Raw genomic sequence first — 25,749 nt, 5'->3', positions numbered from 1 at the left:
AGGTATTCTATGAATGTTTGGTGTATGATTTTGAATAGTTTAGACAAACACGACTAGTTACTCATCAGCTGGAGAAAAGATCCACAAACCAGTTACTGCACATGACAAGTGCTTTGCACCTGAATCCTGCCGAAACTGGAGAAAGTAAATATTAACCCAGTCAGGGCAGAAGTCCTAAAAAAAGAAGTAGGGGGACGCTGTCACCGGAAGTGGCGTCACAACACGAAGTGACGTCACGAAAGGTGCAAGGGGAGGGAGCCGGGGGTGATTGGCACATGTGCCCTGGGCTGGGATACAGTGAGGGGGCTAGTAGAAGCGAGCGAAGGGGGGAGGGGGGTCTGTGCAAGAGGCGACGAGGAGAGGGCGCTGTTCTGGGATACAGTGAGGGGAGCTTGTACAAGCGAGCGATGAGATGGGGTGACGGGCACAGAGGAGAAGCAGGCGGGGGGGGGGGGCATTGGTTCCTTGCAGGGAGGCATCTACCGAAGACACAGTGCAGCGTCAGACTGAGCTGCCCCTGTCTGATACCTCCTCCCCGCTCAAAAGCGAAGGTGAGCAGCGTGCTGTGAGCTCTGATCTCATCCCAAAGAGGCCAAAGAGTGAAGTCCATCTGTTTAGCAGGGGGGACGGCATCCACCCGGTAAAATTATTTAATTAACCATGAACACGACAAACACTTAAATAAACAGGCAAATTGATTTGAAGTGCATGGGGGCAGGGGCATTCTAGAAAAACGCCCCTCTAATCATGTGCATCTCATTCTAACTAAACATTGGCAAATATGGAACCAAGCAAGAAAAAGTAAGATATATGTGATTTGCTCTTACCTTATATAAACTATGGCACACGTAATCATAGCCATACCAAGGAACACCCATCACAAGTTTCTTCTGATCAATGCCCAGATTAATGTAGTCCTCATATCCTAGTTGGACATAAATATCAGAACATCAGAACTTGCTAACTGAAGTAAACTAATAACAAACAGAATAAAAGGTGCTTACTTCTCTCTAAATATTAACTTCAACAAATATCATTCATGGGTTGATGGGCATCCTCACAGACCAAACTGTTTTTATCAGGACTTGCTAATTTCCAGTTTTAATATCATAGACTGTGAGGTTTCCTGACAGGGAGTTCCTTGGGATTGTGGAACACACATGGAAATGTCTGTAACCTTGAGTGGCATACAGTAGAGTAGCGTAGAGTAGAGTGGAATGGTGTAGAGCGGAGTGCTGTAGAGTGGAGCGGAGTAGTATAAAGTACAGTGGCACAGAGTAGAGCGATGTAGACTAAAGTGGCGTAGCGTGGCATTGTGTGCAGTAGAGTGGTGTAGAGTTGATTGGAGTAGAGAGTGGTATCGTATGGCTTGGAGTAGAGTAGACTGGGATAAAATAGAGTTGAGTAGAGTGGAGAAGAGTGACAGAGTCGGTGGCATAGAGTAGAGCGGAATAGAGTGGCACAGAGTAGTGTGGCATAGAGTACAGTGGCGATAAGTAGAGTGGCGTAGAATGGAGAGGCATAGAGAATAGTGGCGTAGAGCGGAGTGGTCAAATAAATAAAACAAGAGAGGAGCCCCACAAACCAAGGGAAGGAGCACCGTTTTAAACAGTAAAGTAAAAACTCCCCATGGGAGGTCAGTGGTTCACACTCATATATTCCAAAGCCACTTGCCCAAGCATACATCAAGCTGACCAGGGCCGGACTGGCCGTAGCGGGCACCGGGTAAATCCCCCGGTGCGCCGCACGGGTGGGGGCCGGATTTGGGCCCCTGGGAGCCGTTTTTGTTACAGGGCAGTTTTTGCAGCATAGCTGCAAAATCGGCCCTGTAACAAAATCGGCCAAAAACCGGCCCTGGCAAAGAGCTCGGCTGCAGCCCCAAACCCCGGGGGTGGGGGTCCGGCCGAGCACTTTGTCAGGGCCGGTTTTGGTTCCCAGTTCGGCCCTGAAGCTGACAACCCTCCTCAGCCTCAGCAAAACAAAGCTATTACCACATAAGTGTAAGAATACGCAGAGTTTTAATGAAGCGTTTGCCAGCACTATATTACATTTATAAATCACAACTAAAAGTCTATGTCAATATTACATTGAAAATTCTCTCAATACAGGAAAAGTAAAAAACATCTAATCTGATATATAAGCAAAGCATAAAATAACCCCACAATGCGGCGCAAAGAAAAAAAGAGAATAGAAGATTTAAAACATAAATGAAGAGGGAGAAACAAATAAGACAACACACGTGTCACCTTCTCCAGGACAAAATATAATATAATAATCTAAAACGCACATGGAGTTACAAAAACATTTCATAAACTCTTATTTATATCTCAGAGCATTCATCACTAGAGTATTTGTGTGTTACAGCAGTTAGTAATATAACATTCAGATTATTATAACAAATGGTGTTATATTTTTTTTCATACAGGCTTTTAAATATTGTTCTTTTCTGAACATTTGTGGGAGAAATTATTTGATGTTTTTTCCTGACGAAGGTGATAACAATCTATATTCCACTGAAACGCGGCAACATATATTGTGTGTACTCAATCTGTTCAACATTGTGATACTATAAGTAATCACCAATTGGAAACATCATGCACCTTACAATGATCATAACAGATTAGTATCAGTGGAAAGAGTGTTGTCTTATTTGTTTCTCCCTCTTCATTATGTTTTTAAATGTTCTATTCTCTTTTTTTCTTTGCGCCGCATTGTGGGGTTATTTTATGCTTTGTTTATATGTCAGATTAGATGTTATGTTTTAATTGTTTCTTAAGTGTTCTATTTTCTTTTTTTCCTGCGCTGCATTGTGGGGTTATGTTATAATTTGAATATATATCAAATGAGATGTTTTTAACTTTTCCTATATCAAGAGGATTTTAATGTAATATGGACATACACTTTTATACGTGATTTAAAAATGTTACAAAGTGCTGGCAAGCACTTCATTAAAACTATATTCTGACACTTATGTGGTACTAGCTTTGTTTTGCTTGGGCTGTCACCCTGGTTTAAGCTTGAGCACGTGGTTGTGGAATATATGAGTGTGAAATACTGACCTCCCAAGGTGAGTTTTTACTTTACTGTAGAGTGGAGTGGCACAGAGTGCCGTAAAGAGGTATAGTGTGAAATGGAGTAGAGTAGAGCAGAGTAGAGCAGAGTAGAGTGGCGTAGAGTGGCGTAGAGTGGCGATACTTAGAGTGGCGTAGAATGGAGAGGCATAAAGAATAGTGGCGTAGAGTGGAGTGGTCAAATTTATAAAACAAGAGAGAGGGGCCCGATATACCAAGTGGAAGGGGCACGTTTTAAAAGTAAAGTAAAACCTCCCCTTGGGAAGTCAGTAAACCCCCGTTTGGAGGTCAGCAAACGGGCTTGGCGATCCTCCTGTAGGCGTGGCGGTGGCAGGCCGACAGGAGGGTAGCCAAACTCATAATATGGCACTAAATGTTTTTGGTTGCTTCTGAAGAGTCTGAAAATACACTTCCCCCTCCACACAGGCACCTATTTTTAGAAGTGCCTCTTAAATAAATTCCTGAAATAGGACACTATTAACTGTATTTACCCCTGTTCTGTTACCCCATTTTTGTTACGTGTGATGCTCAGATACACGTTAGGAAGAGGGGAAGAACAGGAAAACCTTCTTGCTCTTACTAGTATTCGCTTTTTCTCACCCACTAGCTACAACACATCCGACATTACTTTGTCTATTACTTCTTCCTTCTGATTACCTAGAGAAAGGGGGCCCTAATTCCTACAAAATCATGTAACTGTCAAACAAATGAGTGGCACACCTTACAAAAACAGTAATTGCAGATTATTATCAATGCATCCCGATGGCATCTCCTCTTCTCTCCAGCCACTTTGTGCTGTGTGGAATTTCTCGCAAAATCTCTGCAGATATCCTGAAATACTAAAATTCCCTAAGGGTGTTATTTTGCCCCCTCACTTACTAAAGCCTATCTATCCATCTCTATCTTTGCTAATAGCAAAATGATGGTCCAAGCCACAGATGATAGTTGTAAACTATTCGATCTCCAGTTTATGACCCTTCTCTCCCACAAGAATGACCTCTCTCATCCATGAAGGTTCACCTCCCTTTTGACAGAAGCATCTCAACCGTGTCCAAAACCTGCAGAGAAGTACCTCTCATTGCCTTTTGCTCCAATGCACAGCCACTCAATTCCTTCATGAGGAAACATTCCGTCCCATTACATTTGCCGATCTCCTTTTGTCTCCACAATCAAAATGACACATAGGACAAGGTGAAAGATTTATCTGAACTCTTAGTAAGTACTACTTTACAGATCTCCATTGACCCTACTATATTCAAGTTTCAAGTTTTTATTAATTTAGTGCAGTTACTTGGCCGCCATGCTTCCCCCCCCCCCCCCCCCCCTCAAAGACTCATTACAGACTTTTTCCGTCCTTTGGCCCTATACCCGCTGTCTGAATTATTTTTATCTGGCCAAGCACAGCCAAACGCTCACACAGCAACTATAACGTTGTTCCTCAATAAGCATACCGGCCTGGAAAATTGTTTTTTTTAGCCTTGTTTTTATCTGATAAATGTACTAAAAGCTAAATTTTATAATTGTGCTAAAGTAGATTTTGTATAGCAATGGTTTTAAGTAACTGCGCTAAATTAATAAAAACTTGAAAACTTGAAACTACTATATTGCTCCTGGGCAGTGGTGTGAATAAGAACTCCCTTCATCATTACTCACCTACCCCAGAATATCACCTGCACCTTAACTTCTCCAGTATTCCAGTGCGTACCACCAAATCATTAACGTACCACACAAATATCACCTGCATTGAAAAACTGGAAAACGCACCTTCAGTCGATTTGGTTGTCCATTACTTTCAAATTCTATACATGAGGCACCGTCTCACCATTTCAAAGGGCAAGAAAAGCAAGCAACAGAATACGACCAGGTAATACACATAACATTGCTGCCCTATGTACTTAGCAATGCTCCCTACCAAATTGGACCATGATTGTGAGGAACTTGGATCACTGCTGACTGACCTCAAAAGCACTTGCTTTACTATAGCATCCCGTGAGGAACATGGTGAAATCCAATCTCCGTCCATCCCCCACATGGTACCTTACTGCCTCAACTATATATTCAGAAACACACAGTAACAAGGATCCACTATCACCTCACCAAAACAGACAATGAGTCCCAGCTACCGGATTGTGATTAACATACTGCTTTAATTTCTTCCTAAGGGATATAACTTATTCTCATTGTTAAGAAGAACTGTCTAGTCTTTGGGACAACTGCCTTAGCCAATGGCACCCAGCTAAGCCTCACAGCATCCTTGATGTCGTACAGAACAACAAAAATGTTTTTTAAAAAGGCTCTGAAACATCCACTGCGTCATTTTGTAGTTGCGCACACCTTCAATATGACGCAGCCTTCAGCAAAAAGTAACAACGTTTTCTTGAAAAGCGAGAAGGAAACAAGTACTCCAGGGGAGAGACAAACAGAAGAATAGAAAGAAAAGCCCACACACGCTGATGAATAAGAAGCAAGCAAATGGGTAAAGTCAATGAATGGTTAGCAATGGGTGGGCACTAAGCTCATTGTAATCTAACAATACTTCTTGCAACAGACAGTGCATATGTTGTCTAGCAGGTGAGACCTAAAAATAGAGTGTAATCCTACATCAAACTTGTTAACCTCAACAACCTAGTAGAAATGAAACCAAAAACATTCAGGGCTTCTTTAAGTAAGCCTTCCAATATCTTTCAGTGTAAATGAAAATAGCTGAGCTAGTTCTAACTAAAAGCACTAAAGCAGAGAGTGCTCCTAGGATCCGGAATTCCCTCCATCTGACGATCCGGACAAAATTGGCCTGTGAGACTAACTAAAAGCTCTGCTGTTTTATTATTACCCCGCACTCTTAAAAACTGTTTTCAATACCAAGAGACAAATATCAAGGAAAACCAAGTATAATCCCTGGGTAGATAGTGAGACTATACTCCATCTCGCATATACTCACAGAATTCTATATGGTTATATTTATTATTATCTGCATATCATATTATGACTAGATTTTATACATAGATTAGAACGTAAACTCTCATGGATATTACATAACTGGTGATGTTGGGTGTTACTGAGCCTAGTCTATTTTGTAAGCTATTGGCTATTTTTTTTGTGTGGTAGCTTCGATGTAACATGTGAGCGGTAACTTGGCCTTGTGAGCACAGATTTCTTAATAAAGATTAATGTTCATTTTCATATGTTTACGTTAGCAAACGTATGCCATGAGAACTGATTTATTTGGCCTTGGGGAACTGGCAATTGAAGAAACATGGCTTTGAAATGTTGCACAGCATGCATTATTACTGTGTTTTTCCTTTTAACAAATTAGTCAAAATAGGCTCTATGCTGAGGTGCTGGTTGAGATGAACTGTAATTCTTTTTATTGCCTTCACAGGAAGCTGAGTTCTAACGGTATGTACTTCTGTAATGAGTCCAGGTCTTTTCCTGTTTGTTGGACTAGGCCCTCTCTGCAGGGTCACCTTCACCCTACTGGTTTACAGATTTTCGTTTATGATAGTATTAGGACTATGTTCACTTTATCACTTCTAAACAAAGCTAAAGTGCTTGTGCTCTCTCCCTAACACATCGTACATTTGACTTACACCTGATTGGAGTATTTAATTAGTTCTAAGCCCCTAGTATATTGTACTACATGTATTGTACTGTAAATTAAATGCTGCTAGTGGGCCTGCTGCACTTTATGGACCACCCACTTAGGCAGCACTTTTAAACAAGTTCCAGGCCTGCTACTGAAGCTTGCGGTGTAGTTTTAAACTTCCCATTCGACCTGGCAAAATAGAGAGTTCACAAAATGCAACTAATCTTGATCAACAGCATGAGATCCACAAGCACTGGCATTACGTAGTTTCATTGTCTTTCTTAAATCTTTAGCACAGGGTTTTCGTAACACTTTAACAACGCATGAGTTCGACGAACACAGGCACTATAATTTTCCTTTGTTCTTTTAAAATCTTCAGCACAAGGTTTTCGTAACACCCTAATAACGTTAAAAAGACCAAGCAAAAATCATGAAATCAATTGTTCCTTGCATTTAAGTCACGAGTTTTCACAACACTGGCACAATCGAATTAACAGCTTTGGTATGACTAAGATCGACTTTTCCTAATTAAACACTCAAGTTTTAGTAAAAGACCTCATATGACTGCGATACAAAGAATCACCGGTTAACACTCATGTCTTAACAAAATACCTTGTATGACTGCAATACAAAGAATCACTCACACCTGAAACAGGTTCATTAATCACAAGAACTAAATTAATGTACCTACCTGGACTAATCTCTAGTTTCTTCTATGTTTTCAGGAGAAAGACCCTGATGAAGGGTAATACCCGAAATGCATTGGGCGTATTTATGTTTTGAATGTATGAGTATGATCATTCAAAATGGATGTTACTAAATGAAGAAAGCAAATAAAAGAAAAAAATAATGAAACAAATAAAAAAAAAGATTTCAGAACAAAATCTTTAAAACGTTTGAATAACTTTATTTAAAAAGAACAATTGAGTGCGAAATGGAGACCCCCCATTTAAATTGGGCATAGCACATTAAGTGAATTATCTGTCTTCATACTCCGGAGGATTCACCAATCAGCACCAGCACCAGGAAAAAGATGGAAATTTCTCATCTAATTCACAAGTTAGTGTGTGAGTCCTATACGGAGTCATATACAAAATAAACCTTTTGCCAGGCCTGAACCTTCTTTTCTAATACATGTAAGTCACCCCTATGGCAGGCCTTAAACAGCTCATAGGGCAGATTGCATGTAAATGGTGGGACGTGTTTTTAAGTTTTACATGTCCTGGTAGTGAGAAACTCCTAAATTCATTTTTTACTGGAAGGACTATCACTTCCATAGTATAACAATAGGTTACCATATCATATTTAATAAGGGGTAACTTTTGATTGGGAGCAGGTAGAAATGTCAAGTTTGGACTCACAGGAATTGTAATTTAAAATCCTCTTTAATGGTATAGTCAGATTTTTTTGGTTGCAATTCTGAAAGTGCAACTTTTAGAAAGCTGCCATTTTCCTTTCCTGGCCATTTGGGTGCCTGTTGCATGTGCTCTGGGGCATATAACTGTGAATACCTTGGCAGTTAGCCATTGTGTATTCCTCCCAGACAGTAAGACAAAGGGGGGCAGGATGAGCCATTTTTGAGTTTGGGTAGTGCTGTTCCCTACCCCACTTACATTTCAAAGAGCTGTATCCAACACACACACACACACTAGGCTGCTTATAATCTGGGGCCCCTGCAGGGGGGTAGCTGAAACCTGCTGCCCTTAATTTTGTCTGAGAAATGATTAGCTACTTTACCTTCCAAAATTTGTGTGGGAATGATCTTGCTCAAGGCTCTAAGGCTTTTTAAGGAGTTCAGAATTGGAAATAATTATTTTGAAATGTTTGGGTACTGACAGTTGTTTTGCAAGTTATAATCTCTTTTTACCTTTTTAATTAGCAAATAATATTTACACCTTTGCTTAATATATATGCCTCCTTATCCATCTGATTAGGCTTTCAATGGCATGTACTTTCTAGTTTCCTCAGTTTTGTTTTCTACTTTAGGGCTTGGCTAAACCAATTACAGCCACCTGAGTATTAAAGGGAAACAATTGTTTTTCTAGAATGTATACGTTTTGGGTGGGGTAGATAAACAAGGTTTTAACTACATCGTTAAGGATGGAGTCACAAGTTAACTTAAGGTGAGGGGCTTCCTTTCCAGAAATGTTATTTCTGATCATTTTGGGAGATATTCGAAGGGTGTGTTGTTATTTTCTTTTACAGAGGATTAACTCAGTTGGAGAGTTTTTACTTTCAGAGATCTAGCTGAATGACACATACACGCACGCACACCCACCAGTCTTTTGTAACTCCAGATTACTTGGAACCTTGGCAAGTGTAGGGAAGATCTTTCCAGAACCATATGTGTGGATAATATAGGGAGTACCCTCACTTTAAAGGCTGCACCAGGTATAAATATTGGACCTCCTGAGACCTCATCAGTACACTCCTGGACCTGTGGTTATTATAGAGGCAGGACTACCTTGTTCCACAAAGGACTGTCCTACACCTTAAGAAGGACGACTGGACCTTCTCACGTCATTTCAGGCCAACCAGAGTGATTTCATGGGTCATTTGGCTGACCTCCTTTTCGGCGCTACAGGGACAAAGGAAGCTCCAGGGGCCTCCCTGCAACTATCCAGTTGGCCTGCTACACTCAACCTGCCTGAAACTCCAAAGGGACCTGCCTGAGCCCTGCTGACCTTTGCTGTAATGAGTCCCTGAACCCCGAGAGGTGCATCCCCAGTTCCTGGACTCTGACTTGCCTAACAGAAGATCCATTAAATCCAGCATGATGCAAAGCCTCGGCGCACAACTGCAAGCTTCATCGGACCCGACGCGGGTGACGCAAAGCCATGGCAAGCCTCCCCCACAGCTGGAAGCTTATTCAGAACCGATGCTGAGCCATGCAAAGCCCGGCAAACCCTTTCAGCATAGCTGAAAGCTTCATTGGAACAGACGCAGTGAGATGCAAAGCCTCGCCACACAGATGCAAGCCTCTTCTGCACTGACGCTGAACAAAAAAGCAACACCACGTAGACCTCGCACCAAGGACATAAGGTACAACTCCTAGCGGGTTAAACTTGGTCCTGTGCCTGGTCTGTGCTTCATTTTGGTCAGCTGAACTTATGACCTTGTTCAGGTCTAGCGTGCCTAAATACCCTTTGTTGGTGCTGTGCACCGTTTAGCGACAGTTTGTACATATACCTTTAAACTTCAATTTCTCTCATTCTACCAATTGAACTTTGTCATTCTGGTATAATTTTATTTATTGAAGAACACTTTATTTTTCTAAATTGGTTTTAGATTTTTTTTTCTTGCATTGTGTTTTCCCTTTATTACTGTTTGTGTGCTGCATATTGCCTGTTAGATAGGCTTGACTGCTTTTGTGCCAGCTGCCAGAGGATTAAGTACAGGTTATGTTAGGGACTTTTGAAGTTCGCTCTGACAAGGATTGTGGTTGTTGCCTGAGAGGGGCTTCCACCCCTCTCAACAATTACACTTTTTGCTTTGGACTATTTTGAAGAGTGCATTGTACCGAATAAGCGCAACGCTGTGATATCATTTTCTTGTATATAGGTAAAAGGGCATATTTTAATATTAAGTTTGGGAGTGTTTCTAGATTGAGCCTGTTGTACTTAACAATTTCTACAAAGCTGTACTTATCCCCTAGTAGATTGGATAACATGTTTCTGATTGATTGGTGCTTTATTTCGATATGCACATATCATAAAAGCAGTACAAAAAGATAAAAACAGCATGTCGAAATAAGTAAGACTGTACAAGTGGAATGATAATTAAAACACGATATGTCAGCAATAAATTAGATAAAAAAGAATTAAATTGTTATAGACAGTCTTCTAAGTCTTATCAACCAAGCCCATTTTAAAAATTTTGCAACAGCACAAACAATAGGAGGGGCTGTGTTAGTTAAAAGAATCCGAAGGGCAACAGAGTGCTGACGAGTCCCCAGTTCTCTGCAAATGGGGCCAAGCCAACGTGATCTGGGACGACCATAGTCCGGGCATTCAAAAAGGAAGTGTGGCACCGTCTCTGGTTTGTCCGGACAAGAGGCACAAAAGCGAGAGGTGGGCTGGGCTTTATTCCACCTTGAACAGAGATCCGCCAAGGGCAAGGTACCAAGCCGAAATTTAATGAACAAGGACCTATCCATAGCAACTGTTATAATATCCATATATGGCTCATACAAGACAACGTCTTTGAACAACAGGAAAGCTGCGGTGGTTTTGCAATGCTGCTGGCTACTAGAGCGCTTCACGTCAACCCACTCCCAGAAAAGTTTTTTTAGAATCTTCTTTGGTGGAGCGGAGTGACTATGCCAGCAAGAGGCCAAACCCAATTCCCCTAAAAGATGTTTTATGTCCTTCAGCCATTTGATGCTACTCCAACCATCAGCATGCATTACTTCTGCCAGCCCATTGGCATACGATTGTAGCTCCGGGACCCTCCACAAGCGTGCCCAGAGCAGAAGGGGACGAAGCCGAGCCTGGTCCCTTATGGCTTTACAGCCAGTGTCCAAGAGCATTGGGATGGTCGGGCTGCTCGATGGAATAGCAAGAAGATCCTTGATAAATTTATTTTCGGCCTTACTCAGTGAGTCGACTTTGCCCAAGCCCCACAGTTCCGATCCATAAAGAGAAGCAGGGACTGCACGAGCTTTGTAAATCTCCAGTATGGGTGCAACACAATGTTTTGAGGAGTTATTGTACTCCTTAAGAAGGGCGCCCCCCACCCTTTTGTGGGCCAGAGTCATTTTATCGATGTGGGCAGTCCAGCTCATTGCGTCATTCAAACGGATCCCCAGATAATCAAATTCCGCCACTCTTTCTAGAGGTATGGAGTTCAGAATTGGAGGGCGACCAAGTTTGCGGGGTGGGTGCATGACTAGGTACTTGGTCTTGTCTATGTTGATAACAAGGCCTTTAGTGGTACAGAAATCCTGGAAGCGGTTCAGCAAAGACTGTAAACCTTGGGGGGTTTTGGAGATGAGGAGGGTGTCGTCGGCGAACAACAGAGTTGGAATTTTTACTCCACCCAAGCTGGGAGCGTCTGATGGTTCGCCCAGTAGATGATCTACCACCCCGTTAATATAGAGGGAGAATAAGGTAGGGGCCAAGACACAGCCCTGTCTTACTCCCCTCTCGACCCTGATTTTATCGGTCTTTTCCCCATTCAGCCCCCATCTAACCTGGGCATAGGTGTTGGTGTGCAGGTTAATGAGGAGGCTCAGTAGGTACGGGGGCATCCCTAAACCATGAAGCACCCTCCAAAGTTCCTCCCTTGGTACCAGGTCAAAGGCAGTCTTAAGGTCAATAAAGGCCAGATAAAGACTGCCTTTGCCCAGCACCACCACCTTCCAGTGTAACAACAAAAGCCTAAAGGCCTGTTCAATAGTTCCTGTACCTGAACGGAACCCAGCCTGCATGTCGGACAGAATGTGATTGTCGTCCACCCATTGAGTAATTCTCCCCAAGATGGTTTTCCCGGCCAATTTCTGGCTGGAGTCTATTAGGCTTATAGGCCTATAGTTCCCGGGTAAATCCCGACTGCCCTTTTTAAAAATGGGGACCACCTCCGCACCTCTCCAGGAGTCAGGCACAAGCCCTCCCCCCATAATTGCATTGAGGAGTGCAGAGATAAGAGCCCCCCATTCTTCCGGGTAAGCACGGAGGATGTCCCCTGGTAGGCCATCCGGGCCAGCTGCTTTCAAGGGGACCAAGGTTTTGATCTGCTTTGTTACATCAAGGGAGGAAAACAGATCCAGGTCACGGTCTAGAGTAAAGGCTGGGATTTTAAAGGGATCATTAAGGGGGCCTTCAACAGGAGAGTAAAGATTTTGGAAATGGGAAAACCAAGTCTGGGCATTGATCGCACAAGTCCTCCGGGAATCGTCGGGACGATTCCTTTTGCCCACCATGTCCCAAAAACCTTTAGCATCTTTCCCTCGGCTGGCAGCCAGGAGGTCCTGCCAGAAGTTATCCTCCCATTCCATCCTAGCATTTTTCTGGCAAAGTGTGTAATGTCTCCTGGCCTCCCTAGTCCTAAGCGGCAATTTGGACTTGACCGCCTCGATAAGAAGTGATTTCGCCTCCCTACACTTTTGGTTGTACCAGCCCTGACCCGGTCGTAGGCTGGGTTTCCTTCCGCTCGGGTGGGCTGGGACTACAAAGAGGTCGCCAATGGCCTGAATTATGACACAAAACCTAGGTGCCACCTCCATCAGCCCTTCCTCTTGGCCGTCAAGATTGGCCATGGCTGAAACCAGAAGCTGCCTAATCGCAGAGGATTTCTCCTCCGAAAGAGCCAGCTTCGCCCACTTTAGCCTTCGCCCACAGTTCGTGACCACTGACAGGTCTGGAGCGGGGTTACAAGGAGAACCACTCACGGTGCTGTTGACGCACCTGCGGGAGAGGGTGAGGGACAGGAGATTGTGGTCACTCTCCACAGAAGGTAAAACTACCATGTCCTCCACCATGCCCCACAGGTGTATGTCAAGGAGGAAATAATCAATCCGTGACGTGTGTCCTGGCCTGTTATAGGTGTGCGCCCCTACTTTATCGGACCTGGTTCTGCCATTGGCAGCTCTAAGCCCAAACTCCATAACTAAGGAGTTGATCTGAAGGGCCACATCTGTCCACTTTTTAACAGGGCCAAGCTCGAGGGGAGGAATCCCCCACCCATTATCAAGTTCCTCTTGATCTGCTAGGATGTCCAGATCAAGAGGCTCGAAGGTGCAGTTCAGATCACCTGCCAACAGTGTACAAGACCTGTATGGAGATGAGCGGAGTTGCGCTTCCAAGCAAGCTATAACTGGGGATTCTCTTCCCCCCTTAGTGCCACGGGCATAGATGTTAAAAATGTTTAGAATGACTCTGCCCTGGGGATTTCTAAGTAAAATATTTAGGAGGTCAGGGCAGTTAGTGTCCTTCTCCTCCACCCTACAATTAAGTTCGGTGGCTACCCAGATTAACAAACCGCCAGAGGGGCGACCCCTACCAGTTGCACTTTCTGCTGCCGGCAAAAAGTGGGTGGAATAACCCGCCTTGTGAAGGGGCACCCGACTCCAGGTTTCCTGGAACAGGCAAATGGAGTATTGCTCCACACGCTCGCTCCAATCCGGCAACGCCAGCTTCCTTTCGAGGCCCGCAACATTCCAGCTGAAAACCCTAATCTGGGGGTCCGTTACAGCTGCAATGCTACAAACCTCGACAGGGGGTGACAAGTCCGCAGAACCCACATCAAGGGGACCAAACGGAGAGTTATGGGAAGCCCCGGTCTCCCCCTTCCTCTCTACAGACTCGGCCGTAGCCAGAGTCTGCAGTGGGGAGGAGGAGCCATTGGATCTGTGGTATGGTGTTAACCCAGCGACAAAACCTGGGGCCACCACATCCTCCCCCGGATCGTAACTGAGTCAACAATTCCCAGGTCCCCAGTTTGGTAACACTGGAGCTGGGCATAGCTGCTGAGAGAGAACTCCCGGGGTCAGAAGGCCGTGGGCAGTGTTTTCCACCAAATATTGGCCCCCTGGGCTGCCAGTGAAGGAGGGTTGTCCAAGGTGGAGTGAGGGGGTGGACATAATAGACCGTGGGTAAAAAAATGTCAAATCGACTATGTCGATACCCGAACCAGCCGTGGGTTGACCTTGGGAGCATATAAATTGGGCAACCCTAGCATCTTGGAAATTTACAACCACACAATCCCCTTCAAGCGATTTTTTCCCGTGTCCAATCCAACCCACCCTGCGCACACCAAGAATAATTCCATCCACTCCCGCAGGCAAGGGCCTGTTGGCTTTCAGCCAGTGGATGACCTTATTCTTTAGAGCCTGATGGTTTTCCCGCTGGGTACTCCCAATAGGGGGGACTTTCGTAAGGATGACAACATACGGGTGGCACTCAGGGGGGAGGTTAACTGGGGGACACTTGCGTCTACTGTTCTGAGGAGGACCCAAAGGGAGCCGATTTGTAGGTGGGACGGGAATAGATGCAACCTTAGGAGTTGATACAACACCACCAGTTGCGTCAGATATAACAACCCCAGGTTGCGAAGTAGGGCCCGTCCCACCCTTCTTGTGTTGCCTTGGGGCCTGGGTAGCCACCGGAGATATTGCCGCTGGGGGAAGGGTAGCATGCACATGGGCAGCACAAGTTGGAGCCTTCGCCTTTATCTGTCTAAGACCGACCTTTGGAGCAGCCAAGATCGTATTCCCAGGTACATGGTGCTTGGGCGGCTGCATCAGTTGGTCTCCCAGGGGGGGCTCACTGGGACCTCTATCCTATTGGACTCATCTAGCCTATCAGTCCTATCCTTACTGGGCTTTGGCTGGTGCTTGAGAAGGGTCTTTAGGGCAAAGAAATTGTCTCTAGTAGCCTGCTCAAAGCAGTCAAGCCTTTCCCCCAACCTCTTGACCTGGTCTATAAGTGGCAACACAAGAGACTTGACCATCTTCTCGAACGCCTCCATAGAGTGACCCACGTTGTCCTGAACAGGCGTTGGTGGGGCCGACAAGAGAGGTGGTACTGTATCAATAACAGCCGGAGCGCAGATGGCTGTCCCTGTGGATATTGGTCCTTGCTTGCTCTGGGGGGGAGGACCCCTCAGGGGCGGGTGCCTAGGATGGTTAGTGGTCTTAGATGGGCAACCCTTTCTAGTGTAATTTGCCCTTTTCCCCTTCCTTTTGATAGGCTCCTGGATAGGTTGCTTTTTAGTCGGAGCTTGTCGGACGGGAGCAGGAACCTCAGGGCAGTGTAGGGCCTGTATGCCGGGTGAGCCTACTAAAGAGAGCTCATTGCATGGATCCACAAGCACAGCACATGGACTGGTACTGTGGACACCAATCAGCGAGCTTTCAAACCCCTCTAAGCCACCCATTGGAGGTGCAATAAGGGAATCCCCAGGTAGATCCCCAAGCAAAGGTGCAGGGGAAGTAAGATTTAGAGGGGACAACACTATTGCTGGCGGTGGACTTTTAGCAAGAGGGAAGTCAAGTGAAAGGCGCCGTTCAGATATGGCAAGTTCATTGTCTATGACAGCCGCCACCCTTGTCAGGAATTTGTCCATAGAGCCAAACATAGCACCCCCGGGGGCACTCTCCCCGCAACCCCTCAAGGCCTTACCGGAGCGTGTTGACATGCTGAGACGCGGCACCACAGGTTGAAACCGGTACGGTAGATGGAAATGGGGTGGCCCTGCCCTGCCTCCTCCGGCCCCGGACGGCCACAGACGGTCCCGCCCTTGTCCCGGGCTTCTCCCGGCGCGCTCCCGCGCGCGCTCCGCGGGGCGGAGGTAGCGCTCCTCCTTTCAAGCGCCTCCGGGCGCTTCCTCGTGACGCTGGTGGTGTGCGCCGCCTGGGGGGTGCTGGGACTTGGAGTCCTACCCCTGGCGGCAGTGCTGGTATGGCGTCAGCGGGAGCGGGAGCGGGAGCCGTGCAGCAAGAACCCCGGTGCAGCCTCTGCTGAAGATGGGCTGTTTGCGTGGAAGCAGGTAGGCAGGTAACCCTCCAGCACTTTGATCGACCTCGGCCCCCACAAGCTCCGGCAGCGCTCCTCCTTTCAAGCGCCTCCGGGCGCTTCCTCGTGACGCTGGTGGTGTGCGCCGCCTGGGGGGTGCTGGGACTTGGAGTCCTACCCCTGGCGGCAGTGCTGGTATGGCGTCAGCGGGAGCGGGAGCGGGAGCCGTGCAGCAAGAACCCCGGTGCAGCCTCTGCTGAAGATGGGCTGTTTGCGTGGAAGCAGGTAGGCAGGTAACCCTCCAGCACTTTGATCGACCTCGGCCCCCACAAGCTCCGGCAGCGCTCCTCCTTTCAAGCGCCTCCGGGCGCTTCCTCGTGACGCTGGTGGTGTGCGCCGCCTGGGGGGTGCTGGGACTTGGAGTCCTACCCCTGGCGGCAGTGCTGGTATGGCGTCAGCGGGAGCCGTGCAGCAAGAACCCCGGTGCAGCCTCTGCTGAAGATGGGCTGTTTGCGTGGAAGCAGGTAGGCAGGTAACCCTCCAGCACTTTGATCGACCTCGGCCCCTCTACAAACACAACATGTCTGCCCGCGATGTAAAAAGGAAGGGGCAGACCTGATACACATGGTATGGGCTATCCCGGTCATAAAGGGATATTGGAATAAGGTTAGGAGAATTACAGGGGCGGTAGCAAAACACAAAATTCATGATACCGTGGAAGAATGCATTTCGGGGCTGCACAAACATGTATCTAAACACAAGGTACAATACCGTTTCATAAACCTAGCATTAATATTAGCTATTAGAACCCTCATTATGCGTTGGAAGTCGAACAAGCCCCCCAACATATCACATTGGTGTACAGAAATGATAAGATGGAGCAGTGCAGACGGTGCAATATTGCGCAGGGAAGAAATAAGAGGGTTATGTAAAATGCCGATATCGTTGGAATGGGAAGTTATGCTGGTAGAGTTGAAAGCAGCCGATATAGACCAGACTGATTAAAGAGTTTCCTAATTGTGGTTAAATATGTCGCCCATGCCTTGTAGTTGTATTTACGTGTAATAAATGTGCAATTGTATATATACCTATACGAAATACAACTTTTAAAAAAAAGTTGACGATGGTTCAACCGATGTGTCACAGATTGGATACTGCAATCCGAAAGTTCGGGGTGGGGGAGTTAAAGGGGTTAGACAGAAACGGGGAAATTATAATGCATCATAAACCGTAAAGCACATGGCATAAAATACGTCCTATGACTTGCACATATGGAAGATTACTATCAATGTTAATATGTCAACACTGTAATTACAAATGTAGTGGACCAGATGTTGGAAATACCACAAACAACAAACCATTTTTGGGCCAATGTTTCATAAGTTGTATGATCCAAATAAGAAAAAACTAATAAAATATGTTTTAAAAAAAACAATTTCTAAAATGCTGAATGGTTTCTGCCATATGTATCTTGTTAGAAATCGGGTGTCTGGTTGGCCGAGGTATGCACCCTGTCCAAGCAGGAACCACAATCCTAGTCAGGGTAGGACACAATACAATCTAAATTATCCTGTGCTTTCCCCTAAATTACTCTGTGCTTTCATTCTGGTAGCTTGGCACAGTCAGGCTTAACTTAAGAGGTAATGAGTAAAGTATTTGTGCAACACTTTAAGCAGTAAGACAGTGAAAACACCACAAAAAGACTCCACACAGGTTTAGAAACATAAGCGAAGTTTTATAAATAAATCAAGACCAAAATGACAACAATCCAATGTGTAGAAGTCGAGATATACATTTTAAAGATTAAATACATGAATAGCTCTAAGAAGCAAACGGTGCTCAAAGAGTTAGTTAGTTATACTGGACTGGGACAAAGTCAAGAGATCAAGCCGCCATCGATGGAGCGTAGGCTGAATACATGACTCATGCAGGGCCCACTGAGCAAAAGTAACTTGATCCTTGTCGCATCCCAAGATGTTTTAGTTTCGCTGAGCGAAGCGCCGGTTCCGGTCGCAGCGGCACAGAAGGTGAATGCTGCAGGGGCGATGCATCGATCTTCTCCACACTGTGGCGGTGATGCGTTGGTTCCGAGGCGTGGTTACTGATGAGATGCGGAGGTTCCTACCACGATGCACAGGTTTGGTTCCTGCAGCAGCAGTAATGGGTCAATTTTGCTTTCACAGTAGAAGATGCGTTGGTTCTACTGGAGCAAACCCGAGGTCTACTTCCGAGGGTCCGGTAATGGGGTGGCACCACATGGCAGGACAGACTCGCAAGCAGAAGAGCCCAGAATTTGGAACAGAATGGTTGTAGGTCTTTAGTGATCCTGATACCTAGGCAACAGGAGGCAAGCCAGCAAGCCCTTGGAGTCACCCTGGATTCCAATGATGTAGGTCCAATCCTTCTCACCCAGGCAGAGAGAGAGCAGCAGGCAGCAGGGCAACACAGCAAGGCAAGAGTTGGTGGAGTCAGAGATCCATCACTTGTACCCAGTTGTGCCTTTGAAGTGAGGAAGACTTCAAAGAAAGGCTTTAAAGGGCATACCAAGCAGTCTCTGTGATAGAATGCTATTTTATTTTGTACTTAAAATATATTGAAGACTTTTTCCCTATTCTTATTGAACAGTGCTTAAGACAATTTGCTTGTGGACTCTGCTCTTAGAATACTTTTGGATGTAGATCTTAAGTTATCCTTTTCTTTAATATGAATTATAGGATTGTCATGTAGATGAGCAAGGGCACCTTGAAGGAAAACTGAACTGCTTTACAGCTCGTAATTTTGTTTTATGTAAATGCAAAGGTGACATAAAATAATAAAGGCAGCACAATTCAGTTTTATTAAACAGGGCATTTCCCAGCTGCCCTACTCACACATATCAGTAGATAGAAGACAATGCAGTATGTTGAAAGAAGTTGGGATAAACGTCATTGCTTGAAACTCTGTGCATAGTTTAATATTTGTATTTGACTTCCCCATGTACATTAAATCGTCAAACTGACAGTTTTAGCAAAGCATATTTTAGATATGACCTAGTAGTCACGTAGGCTGCCTCCATATTGTTGCTGCCTCTTTCCTTCACCCCTGGCACCTTATTACTTTCTGCGATTCAACCTGTCGGATTTAGGATTTTTAAAAAGTACATAGGGTTGTTGTTCATGAAAGAGTTAGTGCCTGGGTGTCAGTGAGCTATATCAGTATGATGCTGAATTTATTTTGCATTTAATCTAGGGCATTTCCATGATGTTGATGTGATTTTTGTTTGTGAGTCAATTGGTGCGTGTTGAAAAGAACCCTCCCCTGGTGTTTAGTGAAATGGCTCCTATGTGGCTTTGTGGTGGGAAACATACATGCAGTGGCTTTATGCAGCTGTCAATGCAAATGTGAAAGTACCAACCACTCAGGCGGAAACTGAAGGGAGGGGACAACGTAAAAGTAGGAATCGCAAGTGTCACAGATGGACAGTAAGAACTCAACCATCCTTATTGCTCAATGAAAGTGGCCATGTCAAGCTAAAAGGAAACAATAGTCAGCACAACAATGCGGAGCAAGACAGGGGTGGGGAGAAGATGGCCTGCAAACACATGCACTCTTATGGAGTACTGAAGCTTAAAGAAGAATATAGCCCTGTAAGCAAGAACAGTGGTAGGACACTGGGCAAGGCAGACGTACTTGGACGAGGCTCAGGGGAGGGAGAAACACACAAAGAGGATGTGAAGCTGGCTCATGTTGACCAAAGAGAAGCAAGGAAAGAAAGTGGTGATATGCCAACCAATGGTAAGCAATGGGTGGGCTTGAAGCCCGCAGTAAGTAAACAAAATGTCTTATAAGAGATAGCACATGTGTTGTCTCAAGCAAGAGATGAAAACATGCATTTCGACAATGACACCTGGTTCTTCTATATCTGTTGTATACAACAGAATTGAGTACAATTACATTTCTGATTAGCTTTCTTGCTTATCAACTTAGTTGGTTTGGTGTCTTAAAATGAAATTTGCCCACTTACACGTCTTGCTGATCCAGCCTTCCTTCCCCAACCTCCTGCAATTCACGCATCACTCCACTCATGCGATAGTATAAATATAATTTAGCCTCAATAATACATGAAACTTTTTAGAAGAACATGCATCCAAAAGGTACATCCTGAAGGAAACCAGGCAGACAAAATTGTATCATATTAGCAGCACATTGTACTTGGTATTTTGTTTCTCTTTCAGGAGACTGCCATATCTTCGTTTTACAGAGTTGTTTAACATAGTCTGTGGTTGCCCTCATTCTGGTATCATGCTACTCATTTTGCTTCTAGAGAAGCTGTGCAAAATGGAGATTTGGCGATATCTGGGAATAAAAAAACTCAGAACAGCTTGGTTATGTCACATGGAAAGACTGATTATGAATCATGAAATATGCCAAAAATAAGGCTTATAGAAACAAATTGTACCACAGTTTCTCATTGAAAACACATTCATAGGGGGCGTGGCTTGAACGCCGCACAAGATGGCGGCTTGATAGCGGAGCTCCGCTAGTCGATCACCGGGACCGGCGACTTTCACCGCATTCACCGGGAAATTGTGGGCGCAACTAGCATATTCCGCTGTCGGAACATGAGGTGAGCAGAAGGAGCTACCCTGCTTTCCTCTACTCCAGCGTTATGCGCTCTTTCCTTTGGTGACGCGGTTCGCTACTCCAGCGGCCGCCATTTTCTTCCATTCTGCCGCGCTCTTTCTTCCACCACAAACGCCGCTTTTCTACCTCAGCGTGCGTGCTGCGGATATTTCCTACACCAGCCACATGCCCTAACGAGACTCTCTCTACATCATGTCTCTCCACTTGAGACATTCTCAGCCTATTTTTTGAAGATAACAAAAAACGCCATTTTCTCTCAACAAACCTTAGCGCTCATTTCTCATGTATGGCGCCTTTTCCCACACAATATGGGGACACGCTCATCTGCATAGCACCTATGGACACTCTTCAGTCGACATAGACGTTTTTAATCTGTTATACCTTGCCATGCAGTGATACTATATTCACACAATTTTTTCTGGCTTTTTCTGTGGAGAAAATATAAGTTTTGTGATTAACATTTGGTTGCATCTCATCATTCCTCGTTGCAACATATATACGCTTTTCAGTTTTTCACCATAAGCGTACCTCCTGCTTCTTATTTACAACACTTCTCCTCTGAATTTTGTGGTGACATTGCATTTCCTTCCCTAGCCATATATGGGGAAGCTTCGAAACCTCAAACTTAAAGTTTCTAAGGCCAATCCACAACTTTCCTCAGACTCTGACTCTGTTACGCAAAATATGGATGATCCTGTTCTCCACAAACCAAACGCTGCTCACGGCGCTATTCCTAAGGCTACTACATCCAGTAAGCTTATTCAACCTGGTTCAACGAAACGTCTGAAAAAAGACCCTCCCTCTCCAGGTTCTTCATTGCACTCAGCGTCCATGGATCTTATCCTGGAGGAACTTCGAGCACTTAAACCCTTCATGGCCGAAACCACTAAAACCTTGCAATTTCTTCATGACAAATGGTCCACTCTGGAATCGCGGGTTCTTCTGGTGGAACAATCTACCGAGTCTCTTCAATCTTCCTGCGCAAAAATTTCACGCTTAGAAAAAGATGTCTCTCTCCTGAAACGACAGTCGGAGGAGTTGGAAAATCGCAACCGGAGGAACAACCTACGCCTTTATAATCTTCCGGAACTTACAGAAGGATCCAATCCGACAGCTTTTTTCCAAACCTTTTTACCCAAAATTTTGGATCTTCCTCCTTCCTCTTCGCTTAACATCCAACGTGCGCACAGACTTGGCCCGAAAGTTTCCTCCAAACCCCGCGGAGTCATCATGCTGTTCCTCAAATATACTGATCTCCTTCAAGTACTTTCGGCAGCAAAGACTAAAAAGCAAGTTATGTGGGAGGGGCACAGGTTATATCTTTCCCAAGATATTGCTAAAGTTACAGCTGATCGTCGAAAGCAGTTCCTCGATTTGAGACCACGTCTGAGAACCCTTGGTGCTAGATTTGGTCTGCTACATCCATGTCTCTTCAAGGTGACCTACAAAGACAGGACAACAACATTTGAAGATCCACTCGTCCTTGAAGAGTTCCTTCATTGTCACGAAACCGAAAACATGGACACTGCAAGACCTGTCTAACCATTCTTGTTTTACCATGTTTTATTGCTTGTCTGCCTCTCTGTTACCCTGCTGTATCTTGTTTCTATTTACTGTATTTGATTGAGTGCCTCTTACCCATGTATATCTAGCCCTATTTTGTGCAGTGTTATCGTGCTATTTCTCTGTTTCATTTACCACATGTCTCTATAATGTTTTCTTCTGATTTTTTATCTTCTTACAGATCCTCTCCTCGTGTTTCTTCATCCCGGTGTACCCATATTTCCCTCCAATTTTGTTCCATCGCTGGTTCCTCGGTGTTCGACGGTGTAAGTCTCCGTTGTTGATGTCGTCCTCTTCTGGCGTCGTCACCCCTCAGTTCTTTTGACTTGTTTTCTATTTGTTGAGATCTTTTTACTCTCTTCATGTATTGTTCTGCATTTACTAATGTCCTCTTTTTCTATTCTCTTTTTCAACCTATTCTCTTCCTTTTCCTTACTATGTTCTCTTTATTCGCTTCTGATTTCTTTCTCTTACAATTACTATTTTTCCATTCACATTTCTATTCTCTTACTTTTTCAACTCATTTTTTCTTCTTTTTATATCATTCTATTGAAGTTGCAAATTCCGAGTAGTTACATGGAATGTTAAGGGGTTAAATAACCCCATTAAACGTCAACGTGTTCTAACACATTTGACACGGCTTAAAGCTGACATAGCTCTCCTCCAAGAATCCCACCTTTCGGACAAGGAGGCTAACAAACTTAAACGTTGTTGGGTGGGACATGTTTTTCAATCTCCAGCTTTAGGTAAGAAAAATGGTACTGTTATTTTATGTCATAAAAAGTTAACAGTTTCAGTTATATCTTATGAAAATGATGCTAATGGCCGTTGGGTTCTTACTAATCTTCTTATTGATAAAATTCCTATCGTTATTTTTAATGTTTATGCTCCTACAGGTGTTGACAAACTATTTTGGCCTGCTATTTCTGACAAATTGGTTACAATTAATGAGCAATATGTTATTTTTGGTGGTGATTGCAACCAAGTTATGGACCCCTTTCTGGATAGAAACTCCAAAGTTAAATTTATTCCCTCTAAGATGCATTCCCAGTTTATTACTTCTATTCGAAATTATGCTCTAGTTGACATTTGGAGACTATGTAACCCTGACCTTAGAGAATACTCGTTCTATTCCCCCACCCATCATTCCCAATCCCGTATTGATTACCTCTTCCTCAGCAAGCCCCTAGCACAGCTAGCTACTCATTCAGACATTGGTTCCATTTTAATTTCAGATCATGCTCCCGTTTATGTCGATATTGATCTTATCCCCTTCTCTCCTCATTCAGGACGCTGGAGATTTAATAACTCTTTACTTCTAGACCCCATTTTCTGCACTAAATTTACAGCTTTTACCTCTGAATTCTTTGCACTAAATCACCTCCCTGAGACTCCCTTTGTCACGGTGTGGGATTCCTTCAAAGCAACTGCTAGAGGTTTTATCATCAATTTCGTTTCTCAAAAGAAAAAACAATCAATCACCAAATCAACTCAACTTTTGGATAAAATCAAGAATTTAGAATATACCTATTATAATTCTACCTCTGAATCTTCACTTCGCGAACTTATTTCTGCTAAAATTGAATTTAATAAATTTACTACAAATGCGGCATCAAATTCTCTCCTTAAATGTAATTCCCGCTATTACGGCGGCCAAAACAAAATGGGCAAGCTTCTAGCAAATTACCTCAAGATACGTAAAGAAAAAACAAAGATTGAATCTATACAGGGTCCTGCTGGTATTTCTTTCTTCAAAGACAAAGACATATTAACTCAATTTGTCTCTTTCTACCAAAATTTATACACTCCTGAATCCAGTCCTGACCCCATTGATCTTCTTGCTTATTTTCAGGATATTCCTTCCCCTCCATCTTCTCATGTTGATTTTCAATCATTGGATTTAACTATTTCCCTCTCTGAAATTTCACATGCTGTTTCAATCCTCCGTCGTGGCAAAGCTCCAGGACCAGATGGTTTTACCATTGAGTTCTACAATCACTTTTCTTCCCTTCTCCTCCCTAAACTTTTATTATTATTTCAATCCTTTGTTAATTCTGGTTCCTCTCAGGGTACTTTTCAGGAAGCATTAATCTGTCTAATACCCAAACCAGATAAAGATCATACCATATGTAAAAACTATCGCCCAATCTCCCTAGTAAATACAGATTATAAGATTTTTGCCAAGATTTTAGCCCTCCGACTAGATCCTCTGCTACCAGAACTTATTGGTCCTGAACAATCTGGATTCGTTAAAGGTCGTTTGTCATCAGATAATTCTCGTGTTTTCTTTAATGTTTTGAATAAAGCCACCTCCCTCTCTTCTCCACTGGCTGCCATTTCTCTTGATGCCGAGAAGGCTTTTGATAGGATAGGCTGGGATTTTATGTTTCAAGCTCTTCGTTGGTTTGGTTTCCCTCCTAAATTCATTTCTCTCATTTCCTTACTCTATTCTAGCCCCCACGCTTCCATTTTTGCTAACGGTATCACTTCTGATTATTTTCCCCTTCGTCGTGGGGTACGTCAAGGTTGCCCTCTATCTCCTCTTTTGTTTATTCTAGCTTTAGAACCCTTTTTAACCAAGATTAGACGCGATGATACTATTTCTGGTTTTCAATATGGTCCCCAAAAGCAAGTTAAATTATCGGTGTACGCTGATGATATTTTATTTTATTGCTCAGACCCTCAAACGACTCTACCTTCCTTCCTGAATCAAGTCTCCTCATTCTCTAAGGTATCTGGCTATCGACTTAACACAGACAAATGTGAAATCCTACCCCTAAATCCTTTATGTCAAAAACATCTATTTGATACATCTGGCTTTTCCTGGCAACCCTCTAAGATTACATATCTGGGTGTCTGGTTCGCTCCTCGTCTCTCTGATACCCTCAAATTCAATTTTGACTCCCTCTCTACTAAGCTCTCTACATCCATCAATCGTTGGAATCCTCTTTTTCTTTCTTGGTGGGGTCGCCTGGACTCCATAAAGATGATGCTAGCTCCTTTGGTTCTCTACACTATTTCTATGATCCCCATCCGCATCCCTAATCACCACTTCAAGTCGATAGATTCTATTTTGTTAAAGTTTTTATGGAAAGGTAAAAAACCCCGAATAGCCATCTCTGTTTTGAAGAAGGACAAATCTCTGGGTGGAGTCAAATTTCCCAATTTTAAATCATATCATAATGCCTTTTCCTTAAAACAAGCCTTGCGTTGGCTTTCTTCAGATCTTCCCTATTATCCTCCACTTTGGTTGACGATAGAATCATCTTTCCTTCATCCTTATGAATTCATTGAGGTTCTTTCCTTTTCCTCTAATGTAACTTCTCTCAGATCTCCCATTATTACTCACTCTCGTTCTCTTCTTCAGCCTTACTTGTTATCTTCCTACCCTTCTACTGCTTCTACTCACATCCAACCTATTTGGCATAATAAACACCTTCAAATCCGTAATCGCTCA

The 25,749-nt window shown here is 44.1% G+C and overlaps 1 protein-coding gene across 1 annotated transcript in view; it reads right to left on the bottom strand.

The window, feature by feature from the left end:
• Window positions 1-25,749, bottom strand: part of LOC144776515 (di-N-acetylchitobiase-like) — a 216,022-nt gene that overhangs the window by 42,873 nt on the left and 147,400 nt on the right. Inside the window, exon 5 of the mRNA XM_078659272.1 lies at window positions 828-925. Coding sequence (XP_078515398.1) covers window positions 828-925 — 98 coding nt within the window. The remainder of the gene's footprint in view (window positions 1-827; window positions 926-25,749) is intronic.

Source organism: Lissotriton helveticus, chromosome 1_1 (assembly GCF_964261635.1).
Source record: "Lissotriton helveticus chromosome 1_1, aLisHel1.1, whole genome shotgun sequence".
In the NCBI taxonomy this organism is placed as follows: domain Eukaryota; kingdom Metazoa; phylum Chordata; class Amphibia; order Caudata; family Salamandridae; genus Lissotriton; species Lissotriton helveticus.
Note: the sequence above shows the minus strand (reverse complement) of the source record. Positions and strands in the feature narration are given on the sequence as shown.